General features: G+C 39.9%; 3 protein-coding genes across 9 annotated transcripts; 2 read left to right on the top strand and 1 right to left on the bottom strand.

The window, feature by feature from the left end:
- Positions 1–759: 759 nt before the first annotated feature.
- On the top strand, positions 760–6,435 carry cyb5r2 (cytochrome b5 reductase 2). Its single transcript, XM_007558568.2, has 9 exons — positions 760–898; positions 1,116–1,262; positions 2,132–2,204; positions 2,483–2,589; positions 2,900–3,029; positions 3,177–3,260; positions 3,469–3,554; positions 3,653–3,752; positions 6,129–6,435. Exons 1-9 carry the CDS (start codon positions 884–886, stop codon positions 6,299–6,301), a joined length of 915 nt encoding a protein of 304 aa, XP_007558630.1. The 5' UTR covers positions 760–883; the 3' UTR covers positions 6,302–6,435.
- Positions 6,436–6,540: 105 nt separating this feature from the next.
- On the top strand, positions 6,541–11,486 carry poglut3 (protein O-glucosyltransferase 3). Of its 2 annotated transcripts, XM_007558567.2 has the most exons (6): positions 6,541–7,379; positions 8,189–8,386; positions 8,788–9,071; positions 9,154–9,358; positions 10,563–10,759; positions 10,908–11,486. In XM_007558567.2, the coding sequence occupies exons 1-6, from the start codon at positions 6,809–6,811 to the stop codon at positions 11,343–11,345; spliced, it is 1,893 nt and encodes a 630-aa protein (XP_007558629.1). In that variant the 5' UTR covers positions 6,541–6,808; the 3' UTR covers positions 11,346–11,486. The 2 variants fall into 2 exon arrangements, with proteins under 2 accessions (XP_007558629.1, XP_016530033.1); XM_016674547.1 differs by having other exon boundaries at positions 7,289–8,386.
- On the bottom strand, positions 11,390–21,019 carry rep15 (RAB15 effector protein). Of its 6 annotated transcripts, XM_016674549.1 has the most exons (6): positions 20,824–21,019; positions 19,821–19,930; positions 18,712–18,777; positions 15,646–15,730; positions 15,237–15,530; positions 11,390–15,141 (listed from the first exon to the last, which is right to left on the bottom strand). In XM_016674549.1, exons 5-6 carry the CDS (start codon positions 15,477–15,479, stop codon positions 14,596–14,598), a joined length of 789 nt encoding a protein of 262 aa, XP_016530035.1. In that variant the 5' UTR covers positions 15,480–15,530; positions 15,646–15,730; positions 18,712–18,777; positions 19,821–19,930; positions 20,824–21,019; the 3' UTR covers positions 11,390–14,595. The 6 variants fall into 6 exon arrangements, 5 of the variants coding, with proteins under 5 accessions (XP_016530035.1, XP_007558620.1, XP_016530034.1 ...); XM_007558558.2 differs by lacking the exon at positions 19,821–19,930; XM_016674548.1 differs by lacking the exon at positions 19,821–19,930 and having other exon boundaries at positions 15,646–15,714.
- Positions 21,020–21,068: the final 49 nt, after the last annotated feature.

The raw sequence follows: 21,068 nt of genomic DNA, 5'->3' as shown, positions 1-21,068 counted from the left end.
CCGTCTTGACTCTGACATAAACAATTCAGGCATTAAAAAGGAGTTAAACAGTGTTGTGTCAGTGACGGGCAACTTGGCAACCAACAATTTAAGTGGATCTTTTAATCTTTTTCTTTGAAAAATGCCAAATAAGAAAGATGGTTTAACTTAAACTAATATTTGAGGACGAAGGTGGTGAGATCCAAAGAGCAAATTTGGAAAAAGGTAGATGATCTCCAGTCCTTCTTGGACATTATTCCTGTTTCTGAAAGATGCGACTTTCAGGTCCCTTAAATCTGCAAACGATGGCATCTGAACCTGGGAATTGTTTTAAAACAAGCTGAAACTTCTCACTGGAACAAAAATATGAAGACATAAGAGGTGGTGGTGTACAAGTTTGCTGTTGCAATCAAAACCATGTTTGATGTTCCACTTTCTTGCTCAACCACTGAGGAGATCCCCTCCTGCAGAGCTATTGGCCACCTGGTTGTTGCACGGCAGCAGGTTTGTTAACTTTTAGATTAAAAAAAAAAGAAAAAAAAAGAAATGCACTATCTCTCTCTCTGTGGATCACAGTGTTGATACCGAGTCTCTCTCCTCCCCCTCTGTCAGTGGTGTGATTTCAAGAGTCTTCTCGCTGTCAAAGCACCACCTCTGCACCATGTGACATGATCAGATCCATGTTTCCATTGGTGCTCTGGACCTGTCACCTTTCTCCCCAGACAGGAAGCCACATCCCGTTGTAGAGACTGTGTGTGTGCTGCTGTGGTAGGTTAACGAGGATGTGTGCGTGCGTGTGTGTGTGTATGAGGGCGGGGAGAGGAAGCTATCATTGGCTGAACTGTGTGTGGACTCTGGTCTCAGACCGTTGGAAGACGAGGTTCACTTTAGTGCACATTAAGCTATGGACTCAACCTTGGTGAGAATAATGTTTTTTTTTTCAAATATAACAACTTCTATGTGCATTAAATGTTATATTTACTCACATTACTGTATGCATTTTACGTTGCATATAACCCACTTAAATACACGTTAATATGGGGGGGAAAAAATCCTAACGAGTGACGTGGAAAGCTGCAAGTTTTCTTTCTTTTTGTTAACTGCGATCACATTAAACGTAACGTTTTGTCTTGCAGACGATCCCTGTGGTGTTGGCGGTGTCTGTAGTGGTCATAACGTTGCTGTACTTCCTTCTTGGAAACTCCACAGAAGGAAAAGGGAAGGGCCCTGTGACCCTAAAGGATCCTACGATCAAATACTCGCTACCGCTCATTAGCAAACAGGTGGGATGAACAAAATAACTTTTGGCATGTGTTCCCAATTCACACTGGGATAAAAGAACTGGTTAAGCCAAATAAATCAGTTTAATTCGTTCCAACACAGCTTACAAAACAAGACTGATGGTGGTAGCGGCGGTCATTGGCTTTTTTTACTTGGGAGAAATGACCAATTTTACAGCTTTGTTCACCTCAAGTGTTTAAATGTAAGACGGAAAACATCAATGGGGATTCTCGCTGCTGATCTCAACAACGAGTTGTCGTCTTGCTATGTTGGACGATTGTAAGTTCAATTCCAGCTTCTTCCTGTCACATGCTGATGTGCACCTGAGCAAGGCTCTTAACCCCAAGTTGTCTGCGTGGCGGTGTATAAATGCCTGTGCATTTCTGAGCGCGGATTTGACTTTTTCCAGTCTGTATGACTAGAAAACGCAATTTAAGATCAGTCCATTTATCTCCTGTTTAGTAATACATGTGGAATAATCTGCCTCGGTAAACTTAAGGGACTTCAGAGTGAGCTGCATGCCTTGTTTAAGGTTGGCTTAGCGTTGATGTCGACTAAATGGTTTATACAAAGACTAAAAAACAATATGCATACGGCACTAGGATTCTTTGATTGATACTTTGCCAATAGTTTTGTTTTAATCGCACTGAAAAGACAAAGATACACTTTAACTTCTCTTAGGTGTATAAGTGTGTTACATGAATGCAAGGAAAAAATCTCTTTATTACACTAGAAGTGCTCTTACAGTAGAAGTGTTTAAAGATGAGCACAGTCTTAAACTGAAGTTATTTTTTTTTATTATTATTATTAGCAGTCCAGCTAAGGTCATATCGTTTGGCTGTTTCACACTCTCGTCTGTGTCCTTGTGCAGGAAATCAGTCATGACACAAAGAAATTCCGGTTTGGCCTTCCATCCGAGTCTCACATCCTTGGACTGCCAGTGGGTAATGAAATATCTCTGATAAATCTGTCCCAGAGTGTCTTGTAAAGAAGCAAGAATGTAGAAACATCTGAGTCCGTTTCACATAATTTTTTTTACAACCACTGAACACCAATGTTTTGATTTAAAAACCATCTAAATACTCGTTACTGTTAAGAAGCAAACACCTGATTAATATCAGATGAGCTGCACGGACAAAAAAAAAAAGCTTAATCTTTTCCCATTTTTGCTAAACATTTATCTTTCTTTCGGTCACATTTAGTCATCCGTCTTATCCTCCAGGTCAGCATGTTTACCTGTCGGCCAAGGTCAAAGGCAACCTGGTTGTCAGGCCTTACACTCCAGTGTCCAGCGATGAAGACCAGGGATTTGTTGACCTTGTGGTTAAGGTGGGTAACCTTGAATCAACAGAGCTGGTGTATTTTATGTGGCTGGAAATGTCCCAGTGTCCAACAATAGTATTGAAATCCAACGTCTTATTTGTGTTATGCTACTTTATAGATCACCATGTCTAAAGCTGACTTACATGTAGATATTTTTTTACCTGTTTTTTTACAAGGCATTTAAGAACTGCTTTGTACATGTAAAATTTGTTATTTATGCATATGAATTTGTTTCTAAGTGTTTTCTAATGCTTAATAAATCACAGAGAACTCCTTAAATATCAAGTGATTTTACATATGCATGATTGTTGTCAAGATATACTACAAAGGGACCCACCCAAACTACCCAGATGGGGGGCAGATGTCTCAGTACCTGGACAACATGGCCATCGGAGACTCTATTGACTTCAGGGGACCCAACGGACTTCTCATCTACAAAGGCAAAGGTATGGAGTCAACTGCATCTCTTAGCAGAAGTAAAAGACACTGCTGCATGTTCACTGTTTTCACCAGCAGGTGGCACTGTGTTGCAATAGGAGGATGAAACTCTTGATTTCCACTTTCCAAGCTCGTTTCCTGTCTCCTCTCATTAGGCATGTTTTCTATCCGAGCCAACAAGAAGACGGAGCCGGTTGTCCAGAAGTTTAAACATGTTGGAATGATCGCTGGTGGAACAGGTATGTTCGTTACGAGCTATTGATCAGTTTTATCCTATTCATGCAGGCACATCATTGTACCGCGTGTTTACCTATCACACTTAAATGACTCTACAGTAGGTAAAATACTTTTTTTAGCTGTGCACCAGCTGATATTTTTACGAAACAGAGGATTTATTTTACCTTTGTATCTCCTCTGGTAGTAACTTTCTGGCTCTGATTGCCTCAGGTATCACCCCGATGCTGCAGCTGATCCGACGCATCACATCAGATCCTGCCGACAACACCAAGTGCTCCCTCATATTTGCCAACCAGGTCAGTTGTTTGGGTTTTTTATTGTTTTAGCAAGCATTGTGAGTGTGGCTGCATGTTGAACATTCCTGTTTTTATTATTTTATTATTGCCTATCTCAGACTGAGAAAGATATTTTACTGTGGGACGAGCTGAAGGATGTGCAGAAGAATCACCCAGAGAAGGTTAAAGTCTGGTACACTTTGGACAAGCCTTCAAAAGGTGAGACTCCATGAGACAAAATGTTGGTTGGCGTTTCGTTTTAAATCCTTTTGCATCTTCAACAGAACCAGAAACCCAGTAAAAGTCTTCTCCCCAAAGCACTAAGTGGGGAACATGTCCACTAAGGTTTTATTGTTTTTTGTTGTTGGTTTTTCCTCAGAGTTTTATGTTCAGTTTTTAAAAGGCTTTGGATCACAAAAATAAAATAATTAACTTATCCCTTTACTAAATTTTGCTTAAAATTTGTCAGATTTGTGACTTTTGCTTCCAAGTGAATAAATAATATGAATAAATATTTTTAGCCAGTTATGATTTCCAATATTGATGGATTAAAGTACATCTGATATTGTAGCACTGTTTCCAGATCTTCTGTAGTCAGTTCAGCAAATATCTAAGTTCATATCTTTGCTCCTGTTCAGCAGCTAAAACAATAAATGGCACCCATGACCAAGAGGGATATTAACGCTTTAAAGTAAATTGTTGGTTTGGTAAATGCAAGAGTTTTGATGGCGAGTTCTTGCTTTGTGCCTGATATTTTTATTTTTTATTAATTTATTTTTTCCGTCGTGCCGTTTCTGAACTGCCACTCACATTTGTGGCATAATAAACTTGCATGAGGTCGGGATGTTCTCTGGGCTAATTTAGGGTAGTATTTTTAATTTTTAATTTTTTTGTTTTCGAGCTTTTAGTTTGTGTTGATTTTAGAAGTAATGAAGGTCTTATTGTGGACATGAGGGTCTTATTGTGCAACTACCCTTGATGTTGACAGTACACTATATTGCCAAAAGCATTAGCCTGTTTGTGTTCTCTTCTGTGTTTACGAGAATTTCTAAACATCCTGTTTTGAAGTTGGACACTAATGTCGGTTCACATTCTTTGCTCTAGTTCTTTCCAAAGGTGACCTGGCAAGTCAAGTTCTTCCACACCAGACTCACTTACCCATGGCTTTGCCTCGCTTTGTCGACTCGTGTGCAGTCATGTTGGAACAGAAAAAGGCAAACTGCCATCGTCGTGTGGTTAAACAATTCGATTTTTTTTTGTTTGTTTGTTTGTTTGTTTTATCAGACCCCAAGTCCAAATACCAGAAGTCTTATTCATATTCTTTGCAGAGTTTAGATTTTCCAAAAGTCACGCTGACTAATGTGTGCCGAAGTGGTTTCCTCCTTGATCTGCATCCCTGGGATCCACCAGTACGCAATGAACTTAAACAGTTTTGGATGCGACAGTGCAGCTCTTTCTTTGAGTTATGAGCCACTACAATGCTCAGCTCCAGGTCCTCACAAAGTGGTTTATTTACCACAATCAGCTGCAGAAAGCTGCTGTTTTCCCATCTGCAGAGTGAATGAAAACAACTGGTTCCCATCATTTCCAAAGTAAAATCAGGCTAATTGGAATGCTTTCAAACACACGATCTATTGGAAGTTCCCACAAATACAATTTGCAAAAAGTAAGAATAACTTAAACCATACTTTTTTTTTTTTCATAAATTCTAAGTCAAACTTAGAAGTTTCTTTTTTTGCTTTTAGCATCTTATTTTTACACATGGATATTTCAAGTTAAAATGAGATTTGTAACCTTAATTTGCCAGGGAAATAAATAATTTGGGTCTTTAAAATAAAATTATAAGGCTTTATTATGAAAAACATATCAATTGTTACCAGAACAGGCTTTATATTAAGCTTTGTCTTCCGACTTGAAAATACCACAAACTTCACGTTAAAACATTTGACATCTAGTGACACTAATGAAAATGAGGCACTTAAATATGTTCCCACACACGCTGTCCATGCATTGTGGAAATAGGAGGGTAAATTAAGCTGAATTAATCTTCAAACTCTACTGGAACATTCAGAGACCAAAACCAGACGAAGACACGTCAGCTAAAGGAAATAAGAGTAGCTAACCACTTCTATTTTCTCCCCCATAACCCCGAAAGGACGTGAGGTTAGTTGTTGCATAGTCCTGCTTGTATTATGTCTGTATTAGTTCCTCACATAAATACAACACAAGGCCTCGGAGGTTTGGTCCGGCTAGAGACACACACTTGGTCTTCAGTGGGCTTGTTGTTTTGGATTTCTCAGAAGAAGAGATGTGTGATTGAAAGGATAAGTAAGGAAGAAAAAAAAATAGCTATGTTCACTGGCCTCTCTCATGCTGCCAAAAATATTTTTTATCTTTCACGACAAGATGGGTTAAAAATAGAGGAAATGTTTAATCTTGAAGGAGAAGAAGCTAGAGGAAACCAAAACCATCTTCTGGTTTACATTTGCATTTTTAGTAACATCATTTCAATGCTTTGGTTGAATAGAAGTACATTTCTTGCTTAAAGCTGATGAAACAAGTTTCTCTAATGATTCTTTTCATCTGTATTTGCAGACTGGAGCTACAGCTCAGGGTATGTGACCCTTGACATGATCAAGGACCACATCCCTGCTGCGTCCAGAGATGTACTGATTGTCCTCTGCGGACCCGCACCCATGATCCGTAATGCTTGTCTGCCAAATCTGGAAAAGCTGGGACACACAAAAGAAAATATCTTTGCATACTAGACATATTCAACAAATCGGTTATTGTTTTTTTTTTTATAGGTAAAAAGAAAAATCTTAACGGCATGCAATTTTATTAAACGCTTAACCACCACCTAATCCAAGAGAGATTTGAAATAAAGTGTTGCCACATTTCACTTGTGCATGTAGCTTGTTTGTCCTATTGATGTTCTATAGCTTACTTTTACAGTCACTGTGTTGTCTGTAAAACTCACTATGCTTTAAATAAGCAAAGCTGCATTTCATTAGAATTTAACTTTCTTTTGTTTAATGATATTTAATTCTGAAGGTAATAAAAATGCATGAAGTGCAATGAAACAAACTTGAAGTCTCTGGCTTTTAATGTCGTTAAGAACAGGAAAATCTGGTATAGCATGAGCTCAAGAATATCGTTTAATATGGGAGTCTTGCTTTTGTGTTCCTTTACTTGCACTGACAGATTTGTTATAATTAGTCAGAAACGCATGCAATTTGTTCTCAATTCACTGAAAAATAGTATATTTTTATAATATGACTTATTTTACTGTTTTTCACTCCCCATTTTTAATATATTTAATGTCAAGTTTTTTTTTTTTTACACGTCCTCCTAAATGGATAAAGAGGAAACTTTTGGTGCTGCTTTTTTTTTTTTTTACGAACATCCGTTTTTTTTTTTCGTTCCTACAGATAAGAAACACTTCGTTTTGCACGAAAGAGTTAATGACTATATATCCGACAACCCTGAACGCATCACGAGTAATGCTTGTGCTTCTCTGCGAACAATGTCGCCGTAGGACTTTGTATCCAAACTTTAGCGTTTATTTTGCAACTTTCTGCATGCTCGCTTATGGCATTGGGATAATTATGCCGTGTAAGGGAAGCGCAGACTTACTCGCAGCTATGCAGAGGATTTTAATCAGCAACTGTGTTCTTTTGGTTGTGTTATTCGGCCCAAACTTACCGGTTTCTGAGAGTGAAGGAATCAGTCCGGAGAGATGTATCGTTTGGGGTCCAGGGCTGGATCCCGACGCTGTTTTACCAGTCCGATACTTCTTCATTCAGGCGGTTAGCTCTGAAGGAAGAAACCTGACTTTGTCACCAGGTAAACATCCCGAATACCCTCCACTTTGCGTGCTGTGCTCTTTTGTTAAACTATGCTAACCCACCGAACTGAAATTATGGATCACTGACTGTGAAGTTGGCATCTGATTCGCAGTGTCCAGTCCAAGTGCGAGACAAAATATTTCGCATAAAATAAATGATTTAAAAATATTCTACTTTACCAGGTAAAATCTCTTCAATGGGTTTTTGTGAGAATGTATGCATTCCCTCTCTGTGCGCTGAAAACTCTTCCTTTAAATATTTCCACCAAGTTTCCTGATTTTATTAATGCACAACTTGAATGTGAACTGCAAACCACTGTGGAATTTAGCATGGCTTTTTTTTCAACGTGATTTAAACATTTTTAGTGTCGATGCTGCCTTACATCTAAATTTCTCACTACAACCTTGGTTTTATTAATATACATCTATATGATCCTAAATCCAAAATTCCAGTCAGTTCTTTACAGCCACTCTAAAGTTATGAAATAAAACAAAAGCAAAGAATTTTTATGAAAAAAAAACACCTTTATTCTGTGCTGAGTTACGGATAAAAACAAAATCTTAGTAGATGAAAGCATATAAAACCTACTGAACTATAAATCTACCACCAAACATCAGGATTTTGGTTAAACTTTACATCCTTACTTTAATTCTTCCATATAGACATGACCCAAAGAAACGCAGTGCTGTCAGAAATCTCATGTCCCGTTTTACGAGGATCTTCTTCAGTTTAGAATAATTCATGTCAGGATTGAGTTGTCTGACTAAGCCAGTTTTAAATAACATGAAATCCGTTTGTGTTCTTTAGGCAAAGGGACATTTAAAGTGAAGATAAGTCCTCTCAACAAGGAGGAGTACATCCGCATCCACGTTCCTCCGCCTCTGGACAGAGGAGACGGGTCGTTTCTGATGAGGTACCGCCTCTACGGATCTGCAGTCGAAGGTCTGAAGGTTGAAATCCTCCACCTGGACGCTGCTGTGGCCAAGTCGCCGTACGTTATCAAGGGTGCGTCTCAGCAGATTCTACTATTTTTTGGAGGATATTTGATATTTTGAAGTGTTTTTGTTGTTGAAGGGATTTTTCTGTTTGCATTTTTTTTAACAATAAAGAAAAATCTAATGCACCCGGTACGTTACACACAGGGTCAGTGTTAAGGAATGGACAAAAAAATAAAAATAAAAAATTACATTTAGAGTGTATAACCAAATCACCACACCATGTTACAAACCTGAACAGTCAGCTCTTAGACATATTAAAGAAACATACTGAAGTCCCTCTCGTAAGCGTGTTAAGAAAAGTTCACATTTTAGCATGATCTGGATTTAATTTCTGCCCATAATTGGTTGATATTGAACTTTTCTTTCCGCCTGAACGTTACTTTTGTCCCATTTCTTGTTGATCCCCAGGCCCAGTCTATCATGAATACTGTGACTGCCCTGAATCTGACGCCTCCGTCTGGCAGAGCGTCCTGCAGTGTCCTGCGAACGAGCCCCAGATTCTGGCCGACTTCCAGTCCTTCCCTGCCATCGACCTGCAGCATCTCAGACAGGAAGTGCCCCTCAGATTTTCCAACAGAGGGGGGCTCGTTCATTACGCCATCGTTGACAACAAGGTGTACCGGCGCACGCTGGGGAAATACACAGACTTCAAGATGTTCTCTGATGAAATGTTGCTGTCGCTGACGAGAAAGGTATAATTGTGCGGATCGATTGGCTTTTAAGGCCTGATTATCAGAATGTCGAGTTGCCATCTAATATGTTTTGTTGCTTAAGGTGAGAGTGCCCGACGTGGAGTTTTTCATCAACGTGGGCGACTGGCCTTTGGAGACGAGGACGGAGGGAGCTCTTCCGATCCTCTCCTGGTGTGGCTCCACGGATACGCGCGACATCGTCCTCCCCACCTACGAGGTGACGCACTCCACCCTGGAGACAATGAGAGGAGTCACTAATGACCTTCTGTCTGTCCAAGGCAACACAGGTAGCTGGACCGCCACACGGGAACACAGTTGATGGCTCGAAATGTGTGATGACTTGTTTAGAGAAAGCAACTCGTATCACTTTGTGGTAACTCTGGAGGAGCTAGGGAGATTGCCGCTCTTGCAGACTTTGCTAGTAGGACAGATGCATCCACAGATGAAAATGTGGCAAGATTGTGTTAGACTTAATAGTCTTAGCAAAAGGCAAAGCATTTTGGTGTGAAACGTTACTATGACTCCTTCATATTGTGCCTCAGTGGATCTGTAACATGTCATTTAAATGCTAGGAGTCAGAACTGAGTGATATTTCATAGATTTAAATTAAGCTCTTTCAGCTGTAGTCTGAAGTTGTCGCACAACGTTTCCAAATCATTTGCCAATGTATGAAAATTTAGAGTTCTGCTTATGTCATTAATGACCACTAGGGGGCATCAGCAGGCAAGCAACAATGTCAACTACTAACACCTAGTGAACAGCCATTTTCTGGAGCGTGAGCTTCAACTTGTGAAAATATTTTTTCGCACGAGGCTCAACGGGGGAAGTAAACCTACGTGAGAAAATGTAGAAGTACACGCTAGTTACTCCGGCTTTTGGTTAACAGATACAAATCTGAGTTGGATTTCCGTCTTTAAATTGAAATTTCGAAAGCAGATTTGGGACCACGTTGCATGAAACTTTGCACCTCCTCTTTCAGTACAAGAACTTGTCCAATAGTTGAAAATGCAGAAACAACAGAAAACTTTGTGCTTCCTTTGGTACGGAACAATGCAGGATCTTTCACTAAATAAAAATGTCATCCTCCCACTTAGCTTTAAAAAAAAAAAAAGTATATTTTAAAATGATTCACTGTGAGTCTTCAGCCAACCCTATTTAAATTTATCTGAGTTAATATTGGTCATTATTGGGGACTTTGAGCTGCAGAAATTCACACTTTATGTGCACCATTTTCTTTATGGTCTTTGTCTTATTTTCTTATCCACACCTTAAATGTTTTTTTTTTTCTTTTACTAATTACAGAATTGAGAAAAGAACTTTAAAATCGACCCAAATCACAGAAAAAGAGCATTTTTCCTCAGTTTCTCTGCATGAAATTAGGAAAATGTAGTAATGGAAAGAGGAAGGGAGTTTTTCTCATTTCTAATGTACCTGTCGGTTGCGTATTTCTGTTTAGTTCTTTCTTTTAAATAATGCCGGTTTTCCTGCCAGGTCCCCCGTGGGTTAATAAAACTGCGCAGGGTTTTTTCCGTGGTCGAGACAGTCGGGAAGAGCGTCTCCATCTCGTGTCTCTGTCCAAGAAATCCCCAGAGCTGCTGGACGCCGGCATCACGGGGTGGTTCTTCTTCAGAGACAGGGAAAAACAGGTGGGCAAAGCACCGCTTGTGGGATTCTTCGACTTCTTCAAGGTGAGAAAACGTAGAAGTACACGCTAGTTACTCCGACTTTTGGTTGACAGATACAAATCTGAGTTGGATTTCCGTCTTTAAATTGAAATTTCGAAAGCAGATTTGGGACCACGTTGCATGCGGTGAAACTTTGTGCCTCCTCTTTCAGTACAAATACCAGGTAAACGTGGACGGAACAGTTGCGGCGTATCGGTTCCCGTACCTGATGCTGGGAAACAGCTTGGTTCTGAAACAGGACTCGCAGTACTACGAACACTTCTACGGACATCTGAAGGCGGGCGCTCACTACGTTTCCGTGCGGAGAAACCTGTCGGACCTTTTGGAGAAAATCCAGTGGGCCAAAGAGAACGACGCCGAGGCGGCGGAGATCGCCCGGGCGGGACAGGCGGCGGCCAGAGATCTGCTGCAGCCCAGCCGGCTGTACTGCTACTACCACCGGGTGCTGCTGGCGTACGCCGAGCGCCAGGCGGGGCGGCCGACGCAGCAGGCCGACATGGAGCTGGTGCCTCAGCCGGACGACCACACGGCCGCATGTACGTGCAGGAGGGAAGGTAACAAAACAGGATCCAGTAAGAATGAACTGTGACTGCCCAACCGTAGTTAGTTACAGCTCCATTTTTTGTGGAAAAAAAAAAAAATCCTTGCTGACACAAAGAAGGGAAGCTGATGAGTTTTACTGAAGTTTATAGGAAACTTTTCATACTTTTATAAAAAAAAAAAAAAAAAATCTACAGGAAGTTGTGTATGTAAATAAAGAGGTTACTTTTCTAACTGTGCCTTTAAGTTAAAATGTATAACTTTAAGTTTACTTGAAATGCAGCGAAGTACAACATTTTTTTTTATGCCTGCGGGTAGAATTGTGTATGAGGTGATCTTTTTATTTGACCATATTTCTGACTAAAAGTTGTATTCATGCTTCAGAGTGGCCCAACCAGAGTCCTGACTGAAATCTGGGGAGGCAGATAAAAATTAGGGTGATGGAAACGAGGCTTTCCATCTTCACAGACAGTAGAGAGATATAGTCAAAACATCAGTGGAAACGTGGAAGGAGATGCTCGGCTAACAATAATGTTTTGATGGCAGCAATGCCAATAAAGATTTTTCCAATCATTGAGAAGGATATCGTTTTGTTGTTGTTTTGTTTTTTGTTTTTTTCCAATGCCATTTAAAAAAAAATAAAATTAAAAATGAAAACTTTTTTTTTTTTGCCTCCAAGTTTTTAAGGAATGCCTGCCTCAGTTCCCGTATGAAACGGTTTTCCTGGTTGAAGGAAAATAATTGTAATTTGAAATCTGCCCAATAAGTTTGGGCTTAACCACGTGGTAGATAGAATCCAATTAAATAAAAGTTGTTTTCATTGCTTTCAAAATGGTAACCATGCACAGAATCTAAACAATGAGTCCAAATCAAGGTTTAATATACACCGTTGCATCCTTAGCTGAAGGACACCGACACAGTATGCTGCGCTTTTGGAAACTTGGAAGTTTAATTAAAAAAGAAAATCAAAGTAACAATTTGAAAAAATTTAAATGTCATTTTAGATCCATCTGTGCAGACCCCATTCTACTACTTAAATCAGCAACTTTGTCACAAAATGCCAAATTTATTAATGACTTGAGTTATTATTGGTTTCTGTGGACTTTTCTTGTGTCATTTCCTCCTAATATGTTGGTAATGCTTCACATTCACACAAACTGCTAATGCAGCCTTCAGCTGGAGCTGTTGCGGTCTAAACTATTTACAACAAGAGCCTCCTTAATATTAGGATTAACATTTATTTAACACTTGTGCAAACAATAGCAGTCACTGTAAAATTAACTGGGCTTATGCTGCAGTCTTACTGTGCACAGTTGAACTAATACATATTTCTTAGACAAGCAATGCAATTACCTCAGCGTGTATTCCATGTTGTAAAGCCTGTTATGGTCGTAGGTGCTTCAATGTACTCCTGAAGTATCCCATGTGTGAACATTGGTGCTGTTGGTCGCACAGTGGTGTGATTAGACATGGAAACTAAACAAAATACATTTTGCGCGACAGCAGGTAGTTCAGTGGAAGAGCCAGTCCACAGTGCAAAGAGGCGACGGTCCTCGACACGCTACGCCAGGTTCCATGTCCTCTCTGCCCTTCTTCCTGTCAAGCTGCTGATGAATAAACGCTACGAGTGACACAAATCCTTTTCTAAAGACACACTTTGTGACCAACTTAGCAGCAAATCACATATTGCGAGACTAACTTGAAGTAAAACCAAAAGCCATGTTAAGTCATCTCTTATAAAAGCACCTCGTGAGACGGACTGTAATTCTATCTGCAGCTGGTAAACATATTAAAGTTACAAAGCCACTTCCTGCAACCTGTCTCTGCATACTGCAGTAGGCAGGTTGTTGACTGTATGTGGTTTTCATTTTTTTATTATTATTATTATTATTATTAACATTAACAAACATTAACAAAAACAGACTTTTTTCATATTTGAAAAGAGCTATGTGTTACTAGAACAATTTTGGGACAAATGGAAGGGATTACCTTCATTTGTAATGGGTAAAATAGATGGTAATAGTAAAAGTGCACAGTGTTTTGTGCACAATTAGGACTTTTGAGGTGCAGTTAATTCACAATTTTACATGCATCTTAAAGTTTAGGACAAAGTAAAGGCCAAAATTGTTGAACATCAGAACCCTAGAAATATTTCACCCTTATTATTTATTACTTTTTCCTTTACTTGATCATAAGAAAAAATGTTACAACAATTATTTTTTTTGTTTTAAGAGCTACTTTCATTTTTTTTTTCATTTGATATCATTTCCAATGAAGGAATTAAGTCCACAGTGATAAGTTTGAGTTTTCTGCTAGTTTATGCAGCCAACATCAGATACTTTCTTGTTATATTTTTATTTTGAGCCTAAACTGTAAATGAGTACAGACTTTTCTCTTTGCTCTATAAAAACTCAAATTCGTGTCAGTTTGGCAATCATAACCTCCTTCGTTACCATCTTCTCCACTCTAAACCGCTTTGTACGCTAAATATTTATAAATCCATGGATTCATAAAATATTTACTGAGTTAACTGAGAATTATCATCATGTTTGTCCTACACCCCACTGACTGAGAGGTTTTAATTCACATATGGGATTTAGTTTGTTTATTATTTAGCTCTAAATTACAACAAATGTCATCTCAAGAAACTTTACAAGACAAAGTCAAGTTTATATGGAGTTATGTCGGTTTAAATGAAATATAAATCCATCCAATGATAATCCAGAATAATCCAGTCACATTCAGATTCATCTATAGTCCAATATGACCTAAATCATACAACAGAAGTTCAAATAAATAGTTTATTACTGTAGCCTTTATGTCTTTATACTCCTAGCAGCCATATCTGATGTCATGGTTGGGAAGGACCCACAAAATGTTGAAGTTGGAAATCAATTTGTCGCTCTAGCGTGTTTTTCTGAATTTGAAAATTAATGGAATGCACTATAGTGTGGATTTCCAGACCGAATCAGGAAAACCAACATGCTGTAATTTGCAGTGTCTTTGTTTTAGACTAAGTCAGCTGTTGTTAGGAATACAAGGTGTTAGCTGTCGATTTACTTACATTTTATGCATTTAACTAGTAAACAACATGCCATGCTCACTTCTTCTTGACCAATTTTAAAACCGACTTCTACTGCTTTGCAGCCAACAGCTACGGATGTGATCTAACTAATGCAGCGCTTTACTTTACTTTTATAGTGTATATCTAACCTGAACCTTCTCAGTGGCCGTCTATTTTTATTGGCCGATAAACTTCCTACATTAGTCCTAACTGCATGTGTCAGTTCCTCAAATCTTCAGCTGAATTTAATCATTAGAGTGAGCGCTTCATCTGTTTTCTTTGTGAAAACGGCCTGCATCATTCCCAAGGGCGTATGGAAACACCTCGAACCTTTGAAGAAGTTCTCAAGTAGAGCTCTGTCTATTGTGTCACACTTTCCAACAGCTGCCGCAAAGTTGTTGCTCAGGACGCCGTAGATATTTGCCTTGTCATCCCTTCTTCCAAAGAACAAGAAGAGGGCGTAGCAGTCCTTGCCGATGGCCTTGCAAAACTCCACCATGCGCTCGTACGCGTTCTTGTTCCTGGACTCCGTCCTGGCCATCTGGATGGACTCGCTGACGGGCTTTCCGGCGGTGGCTTGCTCTTCAGCTTCCTCTCTTTCGGGCAGGTGGAGGACCTGGACTGCGATCTGTACTTTAGGGTTCTTGGTGGGTTTCTCCAGGATGGCCCAAACCCAGTCGGCTCCCAGGAGTATGCGCTGCTCGGGTGTCATGGCCGTGCAGTTGAAGGTGTCGGTGAGGTCGAGGTTAACGCTTTGAGTGATGTAAGTCATCAGAAAGACCTGTTGGGAGAAGGACACCTTTCAATACCTGCATTCAACAAAAGTGTCATTTCCTGAGAGTTTTGACCGAGTATCTAAGTGATCTGTGCTGCCACCTGAGTTAATGCCAGAGGACTCGGCTGTAGCTTTCCCTCCGGATCTTTGAAGACCAGGTACTCCTGGGTTCTGGTTGATGCAAGAGAGATGCAGTTGCTAATAAGACGTGTGAAATCGTTGGGGCTGACTGGCGACATGCTGCTGTCCAAGGAGGGCTTTTGGGGCGAGAAGCGTTTTATAAAGGAGAAGAAACTTGAGTTCCGCTTATCGTTAGACGTCGTGCTGCTAATCTTCTGTCCCATGTTCGAAGCTCAGACGAGGACAGAAGATCAGAGGCTGGTCTCTCTGATGCACTGAAAGAAGGAATTTGTTTAAACTACAAGTAGTTATATGTTCCTATGGGGGGGGGGAAGACTTGTATGCTGAACACCAAATAATTTGATCTGCCAGTGACGTGTCTTTACTCACCAGGATGGGTCTTGAATTTCCTCCAGTATGGATTGCTGTGCCTGTTTTTGGCTCCTGTCTGCTGCCCTGCTGAGATACACAACGTCTAGATGCGCGTCAGCCCGTGTGCCGTTCAATGTAAAGCAGGGACGATCTTAGGTGCTCGACTTTTAGACGAATGCAGACGATTCGCGGGAGGAAGAGTTAAAACTGCGGCAGCTTGGGTGTGGCGTTTGCAGCTTGGTAAGTCAACAAAAGATTCTTGTTACAAGTTAACTGCCATCGGCATTAGAAGGTTTCGATCGGCAAACAAAATGCTTAGCTGTCCCATTTAAAGGAAACACAACTGAAGACATTTGAGTCAGAACGCCAGTTTTTAGTTTTCTGTAACTTTTTTTTGTCATTTTTGGCTTTATTTCTTGGTACTGTACCCTCAGTAAGATCCTAATTATTAAAAGGTGGCCTGTATGAATAGTTCTGTAACATTCACATGGACTCATCTCGATTCCCTTGTCTTTCAGCTGTTCTCTGGACCTTTAGGTTGAGTTTATGTGGCTGCCACCGAGCTCAGATCGTTTCCCCTCCATTGCTGCGCCCTGGTTTTTATGAGGCTGTCTGTAGCCATCACCTTATCCATGGTTCTAGCTGCGCCTTGTCTTCGATTCACGTTAGTTTTTTTTTTTCCACAGAAGCACAAACCCAGAAGAGTTTGCACACAGATTTGGTAAACTTTTGTCTAGTTCAATGACTCAAGATCATCTACAACCTTCAGGTCAGAATATGGAGTAAACATCTTGGAGGAACAAAGCAAGACGTATAGTCAAATTTCAACAAACTGATGTTTATTTTGGGTAGTTTTAGGCATCGAGTCTTTGTTTTAATTGAAATCTGCTTTTTGTCCATCTTAATCTCATCAGATTCCTCTTTAGCTGACCTGTGTTTCCTCTGATGAGCCAACAAAAAATGTACACATCGCAGTGGTCAGTATAAATAACACAATATATATATATATATACACACACATTGACAACGGCTGCATTGCATCGTTAAAATCGGAAAGCTGTTAAAAATCTTTTAAACGTTTGTAAGAAGCCGCGGCTCTTCGCTGGCATCCAAAGGTGTTTGAGTCGGCCTGCGTTTCCAGTTTCTCTGTGTCCACAGGAGGACTGCAGGTGTTACATGAGGTAGCAGTGGTTACAGGAAGCGAGCGGGACCGACTCCGCGCTGCAGTGTGAGGCCCGCGGGGCTGAGCCGGCCTCGGGTCTGGTAAGCCGATGGCGCCGGAGCGTTCGTCCCCTCACACCAGCGCCGTTTGTGACCGCCTCAGCTCCCTCCGCAGCTCGTCCTGGCTCAGCAGGTACTGCAGGCAAAGCATCATGGGTGTGTGGGAAGGCGTCAGAGAGGCTGGGCTTTGCGTTTGCAACCGAGTTGGGATCAGCTTATGCATTTTTAGAGCACTGATCAAATAAGAAGCAAGGCGCTTTTTCTTTCTTTAATGCAAGTTCATTTATTTGACAAAACATTTGTAAAGAGAAAGATTTGAAGGAGGAAACCTGATGTATGAAAGTGACTTGGAGTTTAATATATGAATATTTACTGTATTAGTTTCTTTTTTGTTCTTTGCTTGTAAGGCAAGACTTTCTTGTAATATTTTGAACTCAATAATTCTCCAGGATCTTTTAAAGACTGAATTGATGAACTAGTGCTATTTTAACACACAAGGCAACTTAGCATTACTTTTAATTGGATATTTTGATCTCTTTTTGTTACCAGTACACTGTTGGTCAGAATTTGTTCTTGTTGCTTTAGTTGAATTAAAAAAAATAAAAAATAAAAAAAAGACACTTTACCAGAAATACCACAGGATGTTTGGACTATGGAGGTAATTTTCTAATGATTATTAGCTGAAAACTTCCAATTAGCAGTTCTCAAACTTTTCATAACAAATGCTACAGCAGGACTCAAAAAATGCTTTTCAATTAAAATAAAATTATATTGCCTTTTTTTTTGCAATCAGGCTCTAGAGAGATTTCTGAGGCTGCAAAAGGAGCAACTGCCATCTCTGGACAAGTTCATGGTTCCTCACTGATGTGCATTTCTCTTTCCATTTTGTAAAGAAAAGCCAACTGTCATCTTTTAGAAAAACCATGAGCATTGTTTGCATTCAAGTTGTAAAGCTGTCCCAATGTTCACTTATCTTGGCATTTGTGTTGGTGTTTAAAAACACTTCTATTTGGGTTTGGGTACGAACAAAGGAAGCACATTTTGACTGTTTTCAAACTGGGTTAAACAAAAAGGTTCTCCTGCCATCACTCACATTAAGCATTTGGCATGATATGGTGAGTTAATATTCATCAGTACAAATGGAGTGTCTGCATAAAACAGCATGAGATTAAGTTATGTTATTGGATTAATGTTGCAACATTTGCACTGCATTTACAGAAAGTGAAGTATATCTACAGTGCATAAACACATTTCAACCTGTAACCCTCAAAATATTGAGAATGTGTCAAAGAAATCTGTGACTACATAATGACTACATTATCTACTCTGTTCTATTTTATGAATGGTGTTTGTTTCTTTCTTAAACACACACCAGTCAACAAGCTGTATGAAAGTGGCCAAAATCCAAAGAAAAACTGGAGAATTGTTGATCAAAATCACTTAAGATAACAAGTCTAATAAATTTGAACTGATCCCAAATCGGTTACACAAACAAAATTATTTTAGCAATGACCTGATTTTTTTACTAAAATGTGAAATGAGTGTTTTTGTTGTGGCAATCGCTCAAATTTTCAAGATGTCAAGGCTTCATTAAGGCTGTCATGATCTAAAACAGAACCAAAGCAAAAGAACCACAGGCGACTGTCGGCAGCTAACAAAAAGTACCACATTGTTTTCTTGTAGAAATGGTGCTACAGTCTTATTTTCACAGTGTTTTGTCATTCTGCTGATCTATTTTTTTTTTTTTTTTCAAAATAATCAGCAGAAGTTTCCATCTGAAAGATTCGAGCTTCTGCTCCTGCAGACAATAAGCAGCGAGCTGCAGGAGACATTAACCAGCAGCTTGTGTGTGTTGGGGCTTACTGTGAGGTTGTTGATGCTTTCAGACAAAGCTTCTATTTGTAAAATGGTGCTCTCTGCTTTCACCATCTGTAACACACACACACATACACACACACGCACGCACGCCTGTAACAAGTCACTATTGTAGACATACATGGCTTCCAATAAAAATACTTGATTGTAATGCATGAATGCAGTTCCAGACAGAAGTCTGTGTCTTTTCATCATTGACGTATACATCATATTCGTTTTGAATTTTTTAACTACACAGTTAAACTCCTGTTTACTCTGTGTGCTGGTGATACAACAAACATGTCCAGTGATTTTTAATAAAACAAATTTGGTGCCTTCATTGCAGATTTTCTCAAATTCCCACAGCAGAGTGAAGTAACTCATATCGGCTCAAACTTGTACATAAATGCCCACCAGTATTTGGATTTAAAATCCATTTGAGTTGCCTCTCGACCACATGCTTTTTGTAGCCATCAACAACCTTTCAGCACATTTATGTCTGGATATTTAAATGCTTTTTGTGGTAGAATTGCTGAGGTTTATTTGCATCGCTTGGTTTCATGAGTCCAAAGTTTAGTATTCTAGCTGATTAGAGATTAATTTGAATAATTTATGTCCTTCTCCATTTTTACACCCACTTTGTACAAAACCGACCATGCTGCTACTGCCACCGTACAGTTATGCTGTTGTAATGTTTAAAAACCTTGCAAAGGTGGCCCAGAATTGCTCCTTGCTGAAGCGGTTAAATGCTCAGTCTTCACTCCGTTTGACCGTAAAATGTTTTCTCCAAAAAAAACGTTTAGCACAACCAAATGGTCAGCTGCAAAATTTTTCAGCTTGAAGGCGTAGAGTTTAGCTGAAGTTTTTTGTTTTGTTTTGTTTTTTAGGTCAGCACATTCCCACTCACTGATCAAATAAAATTCAGTCTTGGGCATGTCACTCTAGTGTTTGGGTTATCAGGCTCGTGTGGAACGAATTGTTCAATACAACCTCAGAAACCCAAAAACGAGTGGCATTCATGCCAATGAGTGCACGTTAAGCTTTTGGCTGAAACTGCATATGCAATCTGAAATGGAGGTAAAATCCTACTTTGCTGACTGGAATCGGGATTTTTGTACCTGCAGCCGCATTGTGAGCCATGCTCATGCACTTCCATGTCACCTTTAGCAGGTACGCCATGGTGTTCAGGGCTCTGACTGGTTAGTGGAGGCTGAAGGCATGATGGCCACTGTGACGATGAGGATGGTAAAGATGAAAGCAGGTTAGTGGCTGATGCAGACTGCTGAAGCATGCTGCCACAGTAAATTTGTCTTTTTCTTCATTTTGATGGTGGAAATGTATAATGCAATGTGATTCGTGAAGAAATACTATAAAAATGAGACGATGTAGAAAGAAGAGACAAATTTTACACACAAGATTTATTTTACTTAAATGATTTTTTTTTTTTTATAAATCTTGACATTTACAATTTTATCTTAGCAAAATGTCTTTGCTATAAAAATACTATTACACTCAGTTATGAAAATAACGGTATAAAAATCAACAATCGAGGTATCAAACAAAATATGCTGTAGTATCATTAGTCATGTAGTGACATAAATATTAAATAATATCCCTCCATATATTTTATGCAAATATTGCACAAGTTCCTCTCAGACTGGTAGAATTTATTTATTTTTTTTAAATCATGCAGAGGCCGACTTCTATTGAAAAAGATCTACTGGTGGCGCATGACAGCCTCAAAGTGTTCAGTAAGGCCGTTCATGTACGTTGCATGAATTTTTGGAGTTGATGCAACAGGAGTCCAGAGAAAGGCCTTGCCTTCTTGCGATGGATGGGTTAGGTGATTAGGCGAAAGTCAGAGGTCGAGTTAGTGAGGCTTATTGTGAAGCAGATGTTTATCGGAGCGTTTCCAGGTTTCTGGAAGAGCGAGGCACAGGGTCGGGGGTGATGGATGGAGTCTAAGGGAGCAGGGAGAGGTCGGGCTGCAGTCAAAGGAAGCAAAGCAGCAGCAGCAGTAGGGGATATCTGATTGGATGATGGACAGCTCGAGAGTGTCCGTGGCGTTATCGCTGGGGTTATTCATGGTGACGTGTCAGCTTTGCTCTCCTTGTGCCCCACCTGGTCCCGGGTGGGCTCTCGGTCCAGAATGGGACTCAGACCTCTAAAGCCGGCGTACGGACACATCTGCACCCCGTTGGCCATGGACTGTCCTGACTCGGGCGACGAAGTCTCTATGGGACAGACGTAGTCTGTGGACTCGTCCGGCCGTCTCCTCCTCAGGTTTGTCAACTGAGAAAAGCCCAACTTCTTTGGCTGTAGCAAGGAGAGAAAACAAACAAAAAAAAAAAAAAACATTTAGTCTT

This window comes from Poecilia formosa, unplaced genomic scaffold (genome assembly GCF_000485575.1).
Source record: "Poecilia formosa unplaced genomic scaffold, Poecilia_formosa-5.1.2 Scaffold97, whole genome shotgun sequence".
Taxonomy (NCBI): Eukaryota; Metazoa; Chordata; class Actinopteri; order Cyprinodontiformes; family Poeciliidae; genus Poecilia; species Poecilia formosa.
Note: the sequence above shows the minus strand (reverse complement) of the source record. Positions and strands in the feature narration are given on the sequence as shown.